The sequence below is a fragment of the Chiloscyllium punctatum genome, chromosome 11, assembly GCF_047496795.1.
Source record: "Chiloscyllium punctatum isolate Juve2018m chromosome 11, sChiPun1.3, whole genome shotgun sequence".
Taxonomy (NCBI): Eukaryota; Metazoa; Chordata; class Chondrichthyes; order Orectolobiformes; family Hemiscylliidae; genus Chiloscyllium; species Chiloscyllium punctatum.
The window spans coordinates 63,583,496-63,600,416 of record NC_092749.1 but is presented as its reverse complement, the minus strand read 5'-3'; the positions used below and the strand labels follow the sequence as shown (position 1 = coordinate 63,600,416).

Below are 16,921 nucleotides of genomic sequence, written 5' to 3'. Positions count from 1 at the left end.
CCAATTTTCTAGCAATGTCCGTCACAATTCTGTGGGCTTGTACCTTAGTCAACAGTCCCTTATGTGATACTTTATCAAATGTCTCTTGACATCTGTATAAACAATATCCATAGACATTCCCCTGTCCATTGTTTTAATCACTTCAAAAAATTCAGAAAGATTTGTTAGGCATTACCCACCTGTCATTAATCCATGCTGGCTTTCCCTGATAAACTGAGTGTTCAAGGTGTTTATTTACCCCAGCCTTGATTTTATGGATTCCAATAATTTTCCCACCACAGAATGTAAGCCAACTGGTCTGTACACCCCTGATTTCTTCTTTTGCTCCTTCTTAAATAACAGTGACGTGCAATTTTTCATAGGGTTGTGTGTGTTGAAAGGCACTAGTTTTAAATGTTTCTTTAAGCAGCCTTCATTTTTCTTCAGTTGTTTTACACATTTGGCAGATTTTCTGAATTTACTGTCTCATCTTGTCAAAGTCAACCTACAGACATTCATGCATTTCACTTTCAAACACTATATTGAACTTGATTGCGTTAGGATCACTATTTGATAAACGTTCACGCACAGTTAGGTTACTAATTATATCTTCTCATTACTAAGTCCGATGTTAATTGTTGCATGCAGGTCACATTGCTTTAGGAAACTATCAAGGACACAGTGCAGACTTTCACTACTTTTTTTGACTTTTCTCTCCCAATCTATGTTAAAGTTAAAATCCCCGATTAATACTACACACTTGCTTCACTCTAAGTTGACTCAGAAGCTATCAAAAGATCTCAATGCCAAAATGACCATCTTCCAGTGATTCTTCATCAGACAGAAGCAAAAACTCCAAACTCGTGTCACTTTGAAATTCGTGGGTGTTTAATCTATGCTGCCAGTGTCACAAAATAGGATCACTGAATATTGCAGTTGCTGATGAAGGCCATTTAGCCCATCATATCTGCGCTGACTTTCCCAAAAAAAACTCAATGCCACTCTCCTGCCTCTCCCTGTAACTGTGCACATTGTTCCTTTCCAAATAACCATCTAATTTCCTTTTTAATTGAAAATGTCTTTACCATAATTGGTGACAGCACATTCCAGACTCTAACTAGTTAGTAAAAATGTTACTCCTCTTCTCAGAGTCATAGAGATGTACAGCATGGAAACAGACCCTTCGGTCCAACCTGTCCATGCCAACCATACATCCCAACCCAATCTAGTCCCACCTGCCAGCACCTGGTCCATATCCCTCCAAACCCTTCATATTCGTGTACCCAACCAAATGCCTTTTAAATGTCGCAATTGTACCAGCCTCCATCACTTCCTCTGGCAGCTCATTCCATACATGTACCACCCTCTGTGGAAAAAGTTGCCCCTTAGATCTCTTTTATATCTTCCCCTCCCACCCTAAACCTATGTCCTCTAGTTTTGGACTCCCCGATCCCTGGGAAAAGACTTTGCCTATTTATCCTATCCATGCCCCTCATAACTTTGTAAACCTCTATAAGGTCACCCCTGAGCCTCCAATGCTCCAGGGAAAACAGCCCCAGCCTGTTCAGCCTCTCCCTATAGCTCAACTCCTCCAATCCTGGCAACATCCTTGTAAATCTCTTCTAAACCCTTTCAAGTTTCGCAACATCTTTCCGATAGGAAGGAGACCAGAATTGCACGCAATATTCCAACAGTGGCCTTCACCATCGTATCTACCTGCAACTGTACTTTCAAGGAGCTATGAACCTGCACTTCTTTGCTTCTTTTGCGAAGTTCCTTAAATATTTAGTCCTTCATCCTTTCACAAATGGGAACATATGCTCGCTACCTACTCTACAGACATCTTATTAATTTGAAGACTTGTATTAGAGGTCCTCCAGGTTCTCTCACTAATGATCTAAGCTTTGAAGTGGAAAGGTTTGGAAACCACAGCGTGAAACATCTAGATTCATAGTAGTACGTGATAGGCTATAATTTTCAAAGTTTGTGAGAAGAATTGTAGCTCGGGTGCTCGTTGTTGTGGTTCTGTTCGCCGAGCTGGAAATTTGTGTTGCTGACGTTTCGTCCCCTGTCTAGGTGACATTCTCAGTGCTTGGGAGCCTCCTGTGAAGCGCTTCTATGATCTTTCCTCCGGCATTTGTAGTGGTTTGAATCTGCCGCTTCCGGTTGTCAGTTCCAGCTGTCTGCTGCAGTGGTCGGTATATTGGGTCCAGGTCGATGTGCTTATTGATTGAATCTGTGGATGAGTGCCATGCCTCTAGGAATTCCCTGGCTGTTCTCTGTTTGGCTTGTCCTATAATAGTAGAGTTGTTCCAGTCGAATTCATGTTGCTTGTCATCTGCGTGTGTGGCTACTAAGGATAGCTGGTCGTGTCGTTTCGTGGCTAGTTGGTGTTCATGGATGCGGATCGTTAGCCGTCTTCCTGTTTGTCCTATGTCGTGTTTTGTGCAGTCCTTTCATGGGATTTTGTACACTACATTGGTTTTGCTCATGCTGGGTAATGTAGTGTACAAAATCCCATGAAAGGACTGCACAAAACACGACATAGGACAAACAGGAAGACGGCTAACGATCCGCATCCATGAACACCAACTAGCCACGAAACGACACGACCAGCTATCCTTAGTAGCCACACACACAGACGACAAGCAACATAAATTCGACTGGGACAACTCTACTATTATAGGACAAGCCAAACAGAACAGCCAGGGAATTCCTAGAGGCATAGCACTCATCCACAGACTCTATCAAAAAACACATCGACCTGGACCCAATATACCGACCACTGCAGCAGACAGCTGGAACTGACAACCGAAAGCGGCAGATTCAAACCACTACAAATGCAGGAGGAAAGATCACAGAAGCGCTTCACAGGAGGCTCCCAAGCACTGAGAATGTCACCTAGACAGGGGACGAAACGTCAGCAACACAAATTCCCAGCTCTGTGAACAGAACCACAGGCTATAATTTCATCACATCGGCAATGATAATTTTCAAATGTGAAACCATGCTGAAAATCCGTTTTTCTTTAACATCCATGATAACAACATTTGGATGGATTGAATTTGAGTCAATAATTCTGTGTGGAATGGGCATCTGGTGGCCACACTCAGTTCTTCATTTGTGAATGTGCAGATCCCATATAAACTATAAACAAGGGATGATTGCAAAGAAATAAAACCCAAATTGCAGGTTATCATCAGCAATCACTTGCTAATGTGTATGATTGTCCATCTAGGAAATTCCTTGTCACTGCTCATGGCTTCTGTAAGTCTTTGCATGGCTGATGAGCCTGAACATTTATGTTGCATCTCTGGCCACGCATACTTAGCTGATGTTTCTGGGAGGCGGAATTGGTCTTTGGCCGTGAGCATTCCTTTCTGTACTTGCTCTTACAGATGAGTGTTCTGAAAGAATTGTGTCCTTAATATAAGAGGTTCCTCCCAAGTCAGTTTCTTCTGGACAATGGTCTCTCAAATGTTGAATTCTATGTTGCATTTCCTGAGGCAAGACTTCAGAGAGTCTTTGAAATGCTTTCTCTTTCCTCCTCGTGGTCAAATGCCTTTCTTGAATTGGGTGAAAATGATTTGGTTTGACATTCAGAACTCTGGCATCCTAATTATGTAATTAGGCCTGTGGAATTAGTTTTGGATGATCATGACCTCGATGCTGGTGCTATTAATGTGCCTGTCCTTCCAGCTGATGTGGAGAGTACATAGTTTTGATGGTACTTGTGAAGGACCTTGAGGTGGCAACTGTAGATAATCCAAATACCAAAGCCAATTCGAAGAGTTGTAAGGATGATTGCCTTACATGCAATGATCTTGATATCAGCATGAATGTTAAGCTTATCAAAGACTGTCGTCTTTAAGCGTCTACGTGGGGCATGCGAATTGGATGCAAAATTAAAGCTCTACATTATCAGCCATAGATGAGAGGTAGCTTCCCAGGTAGGGGAAATGTTCCAGACATGTGAGAACTTCTCAATTAATCTTAATTGAGAATGGACCAGAATCTGACCTGGGATAGATTCTTAAAGGATTAGAGTCTTCTTGAGGTTGAGGGTGAGACCAATTTTTTGGTATGCTTCATGAAGGATTTAAATGAGATTTTAAAGTTTTCTGAGTGCATAAAGCAGAGATTGGCATTCACATACTGAAGTTCCACCAGCAACATTGATGTCATTTTCTTCTCCAATTTTAGCTGTTTAAAGTTGAAAAGCTTTTTTGTTTGTCTACAAGATGAACAAATGTCCACACTATTGTGAAACTTCATCTTGACAAGTGAAGAGTGGTGGCAGTGAAGATAGATAAAAGGATGAGGGTGATGACATACCACACTGAAACTCAAGTTCACTGCAATTTCTGTTTATCTATGACAATAGTTGGATGGATTGAATTTAAGGACCAATATTTGAGTGAAATGGATATCTGTTGGCCTATACGTTTCCAGATCCCTATAAAATGACATGTTAAGAAATGTCAGCAAAGAAATAACACCCAAATTGCAAATATAAGTGGGTCTAACATCTGAAGTCTATTTTTGTGTAACAGAACTTCAGAGCAGGAGTTGGATGCTTTGGTCCTTTGGGCCTGCTCCACCATTCAATAAGTTTATGCATTATCAGTGTATTACGTTTCACAGAATCCTACTGGCAAAGGATTTTCCAAATTTGTGCACCGAACATACCATGGTGAAAAATAACTATTATAGTTGACTGTAATGCAATAGTCTAAATTAAGAATAAAAATTAAGAATAAAATCCTAGGTTATGAAAGAAAATCTGTTTTATAAGTAATAAATATTTAAAGTAGAATTTGTTGCTATAGATCACGTATATAGTATACATGTTTAAAAAATGCATTTAGCCAATATACAAAATCTTTATTTTCTGTCTCTTGCAATTGAATCATTGACCAAACTCCAGCTATGTCAATCTGTCCAATTATGTGATGTTCTCATTGTTCATTTATGAAGCGATCAGGGACAGCTTAATGTTTAATGTTTCATTATATTTCTTTCATTATTGTTAATTACAATTAACAGAACTGCAGATTTTTACACAATATGTTGACCTATTTGAAGCTACCTATGTGTAGTTGAATTATGGTGGTTAACTGTGGTGGTTGCTTTGTTTCAGAGCAGGGTATTGAAGAGATGAAGAAACTACTTTTGCTTCTGCTAGGCTGTGCTGTTCAGGTTGGTAGTGTTTATTTTTACTTTTTTCAATCAAAAATTTGCTAGCCAATTTATTTTTGAAATTCATTTCAAGTTAAAATTTGTCAAGACCAAAGAATATTAAAATGAAAAGCTCTTTTAGGGTAGATTATAACGTTGAATGTCTTCTGGCATGACTTTATTTTTTGTATCACTATGCTTAATGTGAACCCACCTGATGATACCTTTTCCCCATTTTATCTTAATCAGTTATTTCGGTTGGTAACAGCATAGTCAAATTACTTCTGTCTTTTCCAATTGGACAATTTCAAAAAAATCTGCAAAAGGTCACAAGGAATTCTGAAGGTCATAGGTGTTGTGGGGAAAATCACTAGTCTTGGAGTCAGAGTCTGGGTTCAACGACAGAGTTTATTGTACAAGGAAATACCGGTGCTCCATGGAGAGAAAGACACCAACAGCACAGTGGTCAGCTGTGACTTCTCTCAATCTGGAGCACATGTCAAGATACTTTAATACGTTTTGTGATTTATAATAGGTCAGTGATGAGGTTATTGTCTCTCTAACATAGTTTGTTGTAAATAATGCAGAATTGTTGATAGTTTTGATGCAGACATTCAGTTTTGATGCAGACATTGTCAGTTTCAATGTCTGCGCAGAAGTCCATTGCTCTAGGAATGGGCGCTAATCGCTCTTCTGGAGAAGGACGATTACTGCAGCCCTGGCTATTTGCACTTTGTATTGAGCCCGTATCAAGCTGTTAGCATTTCTATCAATGGTGTTGGCAGGACCCAGATACTTCGGCGGGCAGTATAAGCTACTCATGTGTATTCTCTCCCTCACCCACCTTAAACTAAACCACTAGGTTGTGAGTGCATTGTGCTGGCATTCTGGTGGCACCTGGCAGTGTCTGTGTTAGCACTGCTATCTCTCTCCATCTTGTGTGTCAAACGGCCAACTTATGGTTCAGCGGCCATCTTGTGTGTCTGTGTGCCTAGTGTCACCCTGTGCCGTGCCATCTCCCACTTCACTGGGCAGGTACATAAAGGTAGTTAACAGGATATATGGGATGCTTATGTTTATTACACAAGACATAGAATATAAAAGCAGAGAGGTTATGCTGGAACCTTCCAAATTATACCTCAGTTTTCAAATAGTAAGAGGTGAATAATCAGGCCACATACCCTTCTACCTTTCACCTTGAATCTAAAAGGTGAATAGAACTAACTTTGTTCACCCAGAGAGCAGTGGAAGTCTGTAGCTCGACTGCCTGATAGCTAATTGAGTCAGAAATCCTCACTGCTAAAGCTGTATTTAGATATTCACTTGCAATGTTGTAACTTGCAGGGCTATGGTCATGAACTGTAAACTGGAATTTATGTAGTCAGATCTTTATTGACTGGTAGTGATATGATGAGAAAAATGGCCTCCTTCTGTGCTACAAATTGTAAAACCCCTGCGGTAGTGAGTTCCACATTCTTGCTGCCTTTTGGTTAAAATAGTTGCTTCTAAATTTCCTATTGTATTTCTTGTTGACCATCTTTAATTCTGCTCTTTCTTACAGGGCAAAAGTTTTCTCCATCACCAAGCCCTCTTGAGTTTTCATAACTTTGAAAACCACATGGCAACATTGTACACTTGTACCCCGTACTTGAGTACATGTGACAATCAAGCCTAAATCTAAATCTAATACACTCATTATTTTTATCTGAAAAATAAGGTCCAGTCTGTCACTCCTTTCCTAACATATGAATCTAGGCATTTTTTTGTTGGCATCCATACTCTGCACCCTTTCTGATTTTGTTTTAAATATGGCAACTGGAACTGCTTACCAAGTATGCTTTAAGCATGTTGTAAATAAATTTCAATTCACACAACTTTACAACTTTTCTGCCTAATCTCTCTAGAAGTTAAGACTTGTTATATTGGCTTTTTTATGGCTTTACTGACCTGTAACTTTTTGTGATTTGATATGTTTACAATTGAACATCTGTAATTCATGTACCTACCTTCCAAATGATCACCCTGCACTCTTCTGCTGCCCCATTCTTCCTTCCAAAATTCACGACTTCACATTTATTTGTTTGACTTGGAGTTGCTAGTTATTTTCCTAAATTTATTCATGTCCTCCTGTATTTTATTGTAATCTCCTCAATATTGAATAACCCTTTCCACCACCAGTTTGTTGGTATATACAAATGTATTAATTGTGTTTTTGATTCTAATGAGCAAATTATTTGTGTAGTTTGTTTCATTTGTTTGTGGAATGTGAGCATTGATGGAAGGACTATCATTCATTGTCTGTCCCTAATTGCCCTTGAGAAAGTGGTGGTGATCTGCTTTCCTGAGCTGCTGCAGTCAATCAAGTGCAATTGGGAATGGATTTTTCAGGATTTTGACCTGGTGACGACAAAGGAACGGTGACATAATTCCAGGTCAAGATGGTATGTGTCTTGGAGGAGAACATTTTGGTGGTCTTCCATTGCTTCTGCTCCATATATCCTTCTACATGGTAGAAGTTGTGATTTGGATTGTGCTGTTGAAGGAGTCTGGGTGAATTGCTGGAACTCATCATGTAATAGATATACACATTGCAGTCACTGCACGTGGTGGTGGAAAGAATGAGTGGTGAGGATGGTTAGTGGAAGCTGTTCTGTCACCCAAGTAAGTGGAGAGCATTTCTGTCACATTTTACACTTGAGCCTTGTAGATAGTAGACAGGCATTAGAGAGACTGGAGATGAGTTACATGTTTCATAATTTCTACTTTCTGACTTGCTGTTGTTGTAGCAGTATTTGTATAGCTAGTGTAATTCATTTTTTGGTTAATGGTGACTTCCGGGATGTTGTTCAAGGATATGGTAATGCTATTGAAGGGAAAAATGGTAAAATTCTGAAAAGTGTTGGTTCCAGCATTGATTCTTATGTAAGACCACTTCTGTCCTTATGCTCGCAGACTTTTTGTCGTTATTCCCACATCCATTTTTGTCTTCTATCCAGCTAACAATCCTTGCTGCCAGTTGTCTCCTGACCCACATTCTCTGACCTTATTCATCATTAAGGGCCTTTGAATATTTTTAATGTTGCACATATATAAACGTAGTTTGCTTCTAGATAGGGTCAACTCTTCTGGAGCAAGTAATGCTCCATCTCTGTGAATCAGAATCGATTGCCCTGGTTCCTTTGATGTATTTTCCACGTTTTGATGAGTCATTTAACAGTTTTAGATTTCAATCTGAGGTTTTTTTGTGCATTACTTTTTCATGTGTTTGATAGTAATGAGCCTTACTGTGTTTCACTGGCCATCTTTTATCATTCTCCTGCTGTGTTTTGTAATTACAGGTTGTTCTGCTGTAACATGTGTTTCTTCAATGCAATTTGGCTGTAATGTGATTGGTGAATTAGTCATTAGTCATTAGTCATTAGTCATTAGTCATTAGTCATTAGTCATTAGTCATTAGTCATTAGTCATTAGTCATTAGTCATTAGTCATTAGTCATTAGTCATTGACATGTGCAGCACGGAAAGACCCTTCGGTCCAACTCGTCTGTGCTGACCACATATCCCAACCCAATCTAGTCCCACTGCCAGCACCTGGCCCATATCCCTCCAAACCCTACCTATTCATATACCCATCCAAATGCCTTTTAAATGTTGCAATCGTACTAGCCTCCACCACTTCCTATAGTAGCTCATTCCATACACCACCCTCTGCGTGAAAAAGTTGCCCCTTAGGTCTCTTTTATATCTTTCCCCTCTCACCCTAAACCTATGCCCTCTAGTTCTGGACACCCCCACCCCAGGAAGGGACTTTGTCTATTTATCCTGTCCATGCCCTTTATGATATTGTAAACCTCTATAAGGTTCCCCGCTCAGCCTCTGACGCTCCAGGGAAAACAGACCCAGACCATTCAGCCTCTCCCTATAGTTCAAATCCTCCAACCCTGGCAACATCCTTGTAAATCTTTCTGAACCCTTTCATGTTTCACAACATCCTTACAATAGGAAGGAGACCAGAATTGCATGCAATATTCCAACAGTGGCCTAACCAATGTCCTGTACAGCTGCAACATGACCTCCCAACTCCTGTACTCAGTACTCCGACCAATACAAGAAAGCATACCAAACGCCGCCTTCACTGTACTATCTACCTGCGACTCCACTTTCAAGGAACTCTGAACCTGCACTCCAAGGTCTCTGTTCAGCAACACTCCCTGGAACCTTGCCATTAAGTGTATAAGTCCTGCTAAGATTTGCTTTCCCAAAATGCAGCATCTCACATTTATTTAAATTTAAATTCCATCTGCTACTCCTTAGCTCATTGGCCCATCTGGTCAAGATCCAGTTGTAATCTGAGGTAACCTTCTTTGCTGTTCACTATACCTCCAATTTTGGTGTCATCTGCAAACTTACTAACGATACCTCTTATGCTCACATCCAAATCATTAATATAAATGATGAAATGTAGAGGACCCAGCACTGATCCTTGTGGTACTCCACTGGTCACAGGCCTCCAGTCTGAAAAACAACCTTCCATTGCCACCGTCTATCTTGAGGAACAAATTTTTAAAACATGAACTCCCGTTGGTTATTATGCAATTCCAATCCTAGTTATGTTAAGTCCACTTCACCTGTTTACTTCAGGTCAAGCAAAAGAGCTGGAATATTGTTGATATTTTCGAGAATGTTTTCGAAATTATTGCTGGAGAAAAGATTTGGATTTCAAGATACTCCTCATTCTAGACAATGCACCAGGCCATCCTCTCGTCATTGATGAGCTTTCTGAAAACAGAGTGCTATTTCTACCTCTGAACGCAATCTTTCTCATTCAACCCAAAGACCAGGGTGCAATGGCAACTTTTAAAGTTTATTATTTAAGGCGCACATTCAGGAAGCTGATTGCAGCTACTGAGGATAGTAATGAGGACAGGGTTCTTCAATCTTGGAATAGCTTTAACATTAGGAATGCTATTGACATCACTGTTGAGGCCTGAGGTGGTGTCATTTAAGGACTACTTGGATGCAGTTTGGTGGAAGCCTCTCCAGATTTTCATCATTATCTTAAAGACTTTGAATCATCAAAGGAGCTTCCAGCAATCAAAGAAGATAGTGTTGCTCTTGCAAAGCAATTTGGATTTGAAGAATTGGAGACTGATCTACAACTTGTTGCTGCAGGGGAAATTGAAGCTTGAGATGGAGACAAGTCCAGGATGCAGCGCCATGAGAACATTCCACTTCTGTCTTGTCTTCTATCCTGAGGGAAGTTGAGAAGCAGTTGCAGCTCCTTGAAGACAATGACTACAATGCAAGATGCAGTAAGATAGCAGTTCATGGCATAAAGTCTTATCTGGCACCCTATGAACAGCTTTTTCATGAAAGAAGCAAGATGGCAAGGCAGTAAAAACTAGATGCCTTTTTTAAACCAACCCCCCAAGAAACAGTCTGAGGACAATGAACCACAGCCATCCACTTCTGAACTAAATTTCTTATTCATTGTAACTCTGCACCCAGACTTGTGCCTGAAAGTAATGATAGTGCTGATGATGACCCTTAGCCCTTATATTAACACAGTACTGTAACTTGGCAAACTCAGAAACCCCTGAAAGTATTAATTTTATTGTATTATTTCATTAAAATATATGATTTTAACATTTACTTAGACTGTGCTATTGTTTGAGTTAGGCTGACTATTGTTTTTGTTTCAATTTTTACTGATATTTTTGGTGGTTTGCCCCAGTCCTCTTTTTCCCATAGCCTCTTATATTTCTATTATGCAATTTTCTGTAACATGAGGTTGCACGATAATGCAACTACTGCGTTACAGCAGAACAAACTGTATATCAAAAGTGTTCAGTTACCCAGTGATTATATGCTTGTAGAAATTGTTTAACTTTGCATGAAACAACACTTTTTTATTGAAGTGGTGTATTTTCTCTTTGTGCTCACAACCTTCATTCCTCTAGTCTTTGCTCTTCCAAGGCCCCCTCCTTAGATCAGTAAACTTACCTTGCAGTCATCCTCCACCTCCAGAAAGCAAGCTTACATCAGCTTATTGGAGGATGAGGGTTGAGTTCCTGAGTCTGAGCAGAACCAGAGTTCGATCATTGTTTTAGAACTCTGAATGTTTTATTGTCTGTGTTGCATTGCTTGACTTGCGCTGCTTTTCACAATGCTGTTTAGGGTGAATCTATTGTTGTAAATCTTGTAGAATCATAGAGATCCACGAAAGTCTAACTGTGACCTAACTAACATTTTATACATTTTCAGCGTAACCTCCTGTTTTAAACTCTACGCCTTTGCTAAAAAAGGCTTATTTCTCAGTTATTTTTTAAGGGGGTCACCTCCTGTACCTAAAAAATGTATGAGTTAACAGTCTATTTTTATTTTGTTCCAGTGTGAACGAAAGGAAGAATTTATTGAGAGGATAAAAAGTCTTGATTTTGATACAAAGGCTGCTGTTGCAACTCATATTCAAGAGGTATGTTCAGCAAATACAGAACAGTAATTTTATAACTTTAACCTATTCGTAAGGTGTTTGCATGTAAAGATGTTGATGAGAACATGGATATTTCAAGTTTGAAGCCATTCATTCTTCAGCCTGTTGTCCTCTTTTGCCCCACCCCTCCAAAAAAGTTGTAGAGGCCCACACATGAAGTGTGGAACATGAATTATGGAAACACTGGAACCTGCTGTTCAGAAGTATCGATCCTAAGGCAGCACTCCAAAATTTGAGGTAGTGCATAGTGGAGAAAAGATTGTATGCGGTTATTTGATTCACATAGTCAACCAGAATTGGTAAATTGACTTGTTAATTAAGGAACTACTTAACCACGTTTCTTTTTGATTTTTATTTGAACTCATTGTTTTAAGTTAAGTTTTTAAAGTACTCTTGCTGTTATTTTCTGGATTCAAGCGTTGTTCTCTGGCAGGAAGTAAAGGTATGTTTGCCTAGAGGGGTCACTTGTGAACCCAGAATAGACATCCCTTAAAGTAACAGTCTTCCATACTTTGTACCCACCCCATATAAGCTTCAGTGTTATATCTTCGTGTTATATTTGTTTGTGCATTGTACAATAGAATACAGTCATTCCTTTGTATCCATGAGGGTTCTGTACCTGAAAAGCCCCACAACGATGAATTTGCCAGTGCAGAGCTTAATTTATGGTAAAAATAGTGTAAGGTTCCCAGACCTCAAGATTGACTTTTTGCCAGTTACTTTTTGTGTTAAAATAATGAAGGCGAAACCATCTAAAACAAAAGTTAATATAAATAAAGTATTGAAACCAATTCAAGTATATTATGACTGACCGATAAAGGCGAGAAGTTCTGTGTACCAGGGCTGCTGGTACATTGCTGGGGGAATTTATGGGTGGTACCCATGCCCTGGCCTCCCCATAACCCCCTCTTCTACTTCCATCTGGCGCTGGTCTTCAATATGTTCATCAACCCCATCACCTATGCCCTTGCTCGTTGAGGGGCAGAGCTATGTACTGGATCATCTCAAAGCGAGAGTGAAATGGGATTGCTATGTAAGTGAAAGTGTTTATGGATGGGTGAGATTTTTCTCGTGAATTTTGAATGTTTAGTTTCTTTTATTTTATATTTATGATTTGTGAGTTCGCAGGTCGAGGAATGACTGTGACTAAGTATGTGACAAAACTTCACTGATTAATGTTCAAGTCAAAATATATTGATTCTTAAATGTGTCATTTGAAGTAACATTGTACACAAATCATTGCTGTAAAAAGCTAGGTGCTTTTTTTTTTCAGCTTGGTTTTATTTTTCATGATGCAATGTCAACAAATACTGTTAGGTGTCACTCTAAATTATAATCCATTTTTGTGTTATAAAGGTGACTCACAATCAAGAAAATGTCTTTGATATGCAGCAGTGGATGGAATTAGCTGATCTCTCCCGTGAGGACCTTAATGTCTTTTTCAAAAAAATGGCAATTAATCTGAAAAGGCTTGTGGATGAAAGAGACGAACAATGTGAGGTACAGTGGCAAATACTATTCTAGAAAATTCTCAAAATTGACTTAATTTAAATGCTGCAAAAAATGTAGCTGGAAGATTACAAGATGTATGGAGAGAAACATTCCACATTTCCATTTTCTGGCAGCAGTTAATTTTTAGGTGGCTTATTAACAATCAATCACAACATTCATTAGTGAGGTAGCAATTAAGCACTATATCTTGCTCGTTAAGTATGTGCTACAAACTACAACGAAAACTTTGAAAAACTATTGAATATTTGGCATTCAGAATGTTGACCATTTAATTCAATTTAAAAAAATGTTTCACTAGTAACTTTTTAGTTGGTGTGTTAAGACCTGTGTCAAATGAGGCAGTAAACTGAGACTGTAATCTTCTGATTTGATATGTACACTGGTCTCCTCGGTGCAGTTTTCTGATAATTATGCAGTCTTTCTGCACCCATGTAAAATTGATGTCTGTCAAAATTCTTGCTGGCCTTCTGTAGTAAAGTTGGGAATTATCAAGATAGTTGTCCCTATTGGTTGTGTTAACTTTGGCAAAAGATTGAGAAAACAAAATCATTTATGTTTCTACAGTTTTCAGCAATCTTGCACCAAAGGTACAATGTCCATTGTGTGTTGCTCCAAGGTAATTCCCATTGTTAATTTCTTAAAGGTGTGTTCTTCAGGATTTTGTTCGGACCTTCTATTATTATTCCTGACGAGGCTACCAAATTATCTCTCCACCTGATTAGGGACCAGGAATGCTTGCTTGCTAGTTCAAGTAGATGAAGTTTGAGATCTGAGATATGTAATAAGAGACTAAAACTACAAGATTGCAAGCTTTTGTACAATTCAACTAAACTTCCCTATATAAGGTAAAACAAGCTAAAACTATATATACAACTTACACTCAATACTCAGCGTTTGTGTAAGCTAACTGTGGGTAAACAAACTTTGGTCAAATACTCCAACAACCACATGAAAAAGCAGGTGTTGTCAAGACAGATTCCCTGGATTTCTCAGTAGACTCACCTCAGTGTTAGGTGTCCCCGAGGGTCTAAAAATCTCATTAAATTATCTCCTTCCTTTTTCGAAAGTGGTTCCAATTTTTCATCTTGCAAAGATTTAAACTTGAAACTCTCTCAGAAGCCACTTTACCACTGACTGACTACCTCAGTAACTGCTCAGACCCTGGTGATTCAAGCTGTTCCTTCCAGGTTGTTTTTCACTAAATTCCCAAGGCTGAACTTCAACACTACCTCTACTCACCAGTGTGATTCCAGCTGTTTTCCATATAGCCATCCTCATGAAGTTGGCGTTGCCCCAGGTATTACCAAATCTCAAACTTCCTTTTCTGCTTCAAAGAAATGTTACATATGAATGTATTTTACTCCCATTCTTTACTACACAGCTCCTCAGAGCCATCCACAGCATTTCAGCTGCCAGGTCACACCTCCTTTATCTGCTTTTCTCTCTTTAGCATAGATGCAGTGACCTGCCATCTTTTCAGGATTTGTTCCAATTCTGGACTACCTGGAGCCTCCTATTCCTGTTTCTAAGCACTTCTAAGTTAAGAAGTTTGCAGATGACATCAAAATTGGAGTTGTAGTTGACAGCGAAGAAGGTTACCTCCGATTACAACGGGATCTTGATCATATGGGCCAATGGGCTGAGAAGTGGCAGATGGAGCTTAGAGTTATAGAGATGTACAGCATGGAAACAGACCCTTGAGTCCAACCTGTCCATGCCGACCAGATATCCCAACCCAATCTAGTCCCACCTGCCAGCAACCGGCATATCCCTCCAAACCCTTCCTATTCGTATACCCATCTAAACGCCTTTTAAATGTTGCAATTGTACCAGCCTCCTCCACATCCTCTGGCAGCTCGTTCCATACATGTACCACCCTCTGAGTGGAAAAAGTTGCCCCTTGGGTCCCTTTTTATATCTTTCCCCTCTCACCTTAAACCTATGCCCTCTAGTTCTGGACTACCCCACCCCAGGGAAAAGACTTTGTCTATTTATCCTATCCATGTTCCTCATAATTTTGTAAATCTCTATAAGGTCACCCCTCAGCCTACAACGCTGCAGGGAAAAAGTCCCAGCCTGTTCAGACTCTTTCTTTCCCCGTAGCTCAAAACCTCCAACCCTGGCAACATCCTTGTAAATCTTTTCTGAACCTTTTTAAGTTTCACAACCTCTTCCAATAGGAAAGAGACCAGAATTGCATGCAATATTCCAACAGTGGCCTAACCAATGTCCTGTACAGCTGCAACATGACCTCCCAACAGAATGATTGAAGTGTAGGACTTGATGTGAAGTAGGATGGTAGAGTTTTATGAAGTTATCTTTTCTGAAAGATTGACCTCCGAAGGCTGCTGAAAGAAGCCTGGAATAATTTCCATTACATAACTGTCCAGAAAGTGAATAAGTGTTTTAGTGACAATGGACTGAGGTAGGAACAGAGTTGGGGAATGTTGATGTAAAAAATGATTGTCTTAATATGTAGAGTGGAAATGAAGGAAAGACATGCATTTATATCATTAACATTAAAGGGGATGCTGGAACTGAGACCTGGGGGAGTGTACATAAAACCTTTTGAATGTAGGAGGGCAAGTTGACCAGGTTGTTAAAGATCGATGGAAATAGAGGCAAAAAGTAGGAAAACAAGGATGTTATGCAAAATGCTTAATCAAAAATTAGTGAGATTATACTCCACTTTGACTATGGTAGCTAATTCTAGGTGCTGCCCTTTTAGGAAATGGCTTGGAGAGAGTGCTGAAAAGATTTACCACAACAATGCCATGGGTATGGAAAGTAAGACAAGTTCTTCCTAATATGCCAGTTATTCCTGTGAAGTAGAAAACTCTGGGTTATCCTTTAGTAATTTTTGACAGTGACCTTTGAAGTTTCATTAATGGCTATAAACTCTTTAGCTCATTGTTCTGACTTCAAATGTACATGGACTGCTTTACCCTCAGTCTGCTCCCATAACTTTATTTAAGTTTTAAGCTAACTCATCAATCTGATACTTTTTGCCATAAAAGTCTGTGAGAACTGTTGCAGATTGTTGCAACAACTACAAATTATACCAAATCTTCCAACTGCTTTTCCCTTGTGAAATCCAAAGAGTACAGAACTGTCTGCGTCAGTCAACAAAAACATGGCATGCCTTGGAATGATTCAAACAGAAAAGCCAAGAACATATTTCATCTGCAGCACAACTGTTAGATCTGCAACTCACATGGGTAATTTACAATGCTAATGGTGCTTTATGACTTTATTTCCCAGACTCCCTAGTTTCAGTATAATTTTAGAGATGGAGCCAAACATAGATTGGCTTTTACATGTAATGAATGTAGTTTTGGTTGAGCAGCTACACATCAGTTATTTATCAGTATCTCAATCAGATGCCTCAAATTTTAATTTCTAAAATTTACATTCTAAATCTCAAAAGCCATGCATTGAGTCTTTTGCAATATCAGGTGTTCAAAATTCTGATTTTGTTTTAACAATGTAAGTGGTAAGTAATGTTCCAAAGATGGAAGTGTATGTAATGAGAAGACAAACTTAAGGTATTTGACAAAAGAATGTTTTTTCACTACAAAATGACACCTGGAATGCACAGCTTGAAAGGTTGATGGACGCAGAATCCATTTTATCTCTCAAAATGAATTGGATAAATGATTGAGCTTTGAAATTTGCGCAAGTATGGAGAGTAAAATCAGGTAATACAGGTTGAATTAAAACAGCAGACACATGACATATTGAGCTGATCGGCCTCCTTTGC

General features: G+C 39.3%; 1 protein-coding gene across 9 annotated transcripts in view; it reads left to right on the top strand.

Moving 5' to 3' along the window:
* LOC140483049 (girdin-like) overlaps positions 1 to 16,921 on the top strand; it is a 376,157-nt gene that overhangs the window by 71,570 nt on the left and 287,666 nt on the right. For all 9 annotated transcript variants that reach the window (XM_072580957.1, XM_072580958.1, XM_072580956.1 and 6 more), the window contains exons 5-7: positions 5,120 to 5,178; positions 11,548 to 11,631; positions 13,006 to 13,149. In XM_072580957.1, the coding sequence (XP_072437058.1) occupies positions 5,120 to 5,178; positions 11,548 to 11,631; positions 13,006 to 13,149 (287 nt within the window). The remainder of the gene's footprint in view (positions 1 to 5,119; positions 5,179 to 11,547; positions 11,632 to 13,005; positions 13,150 to 16,921) is intronic.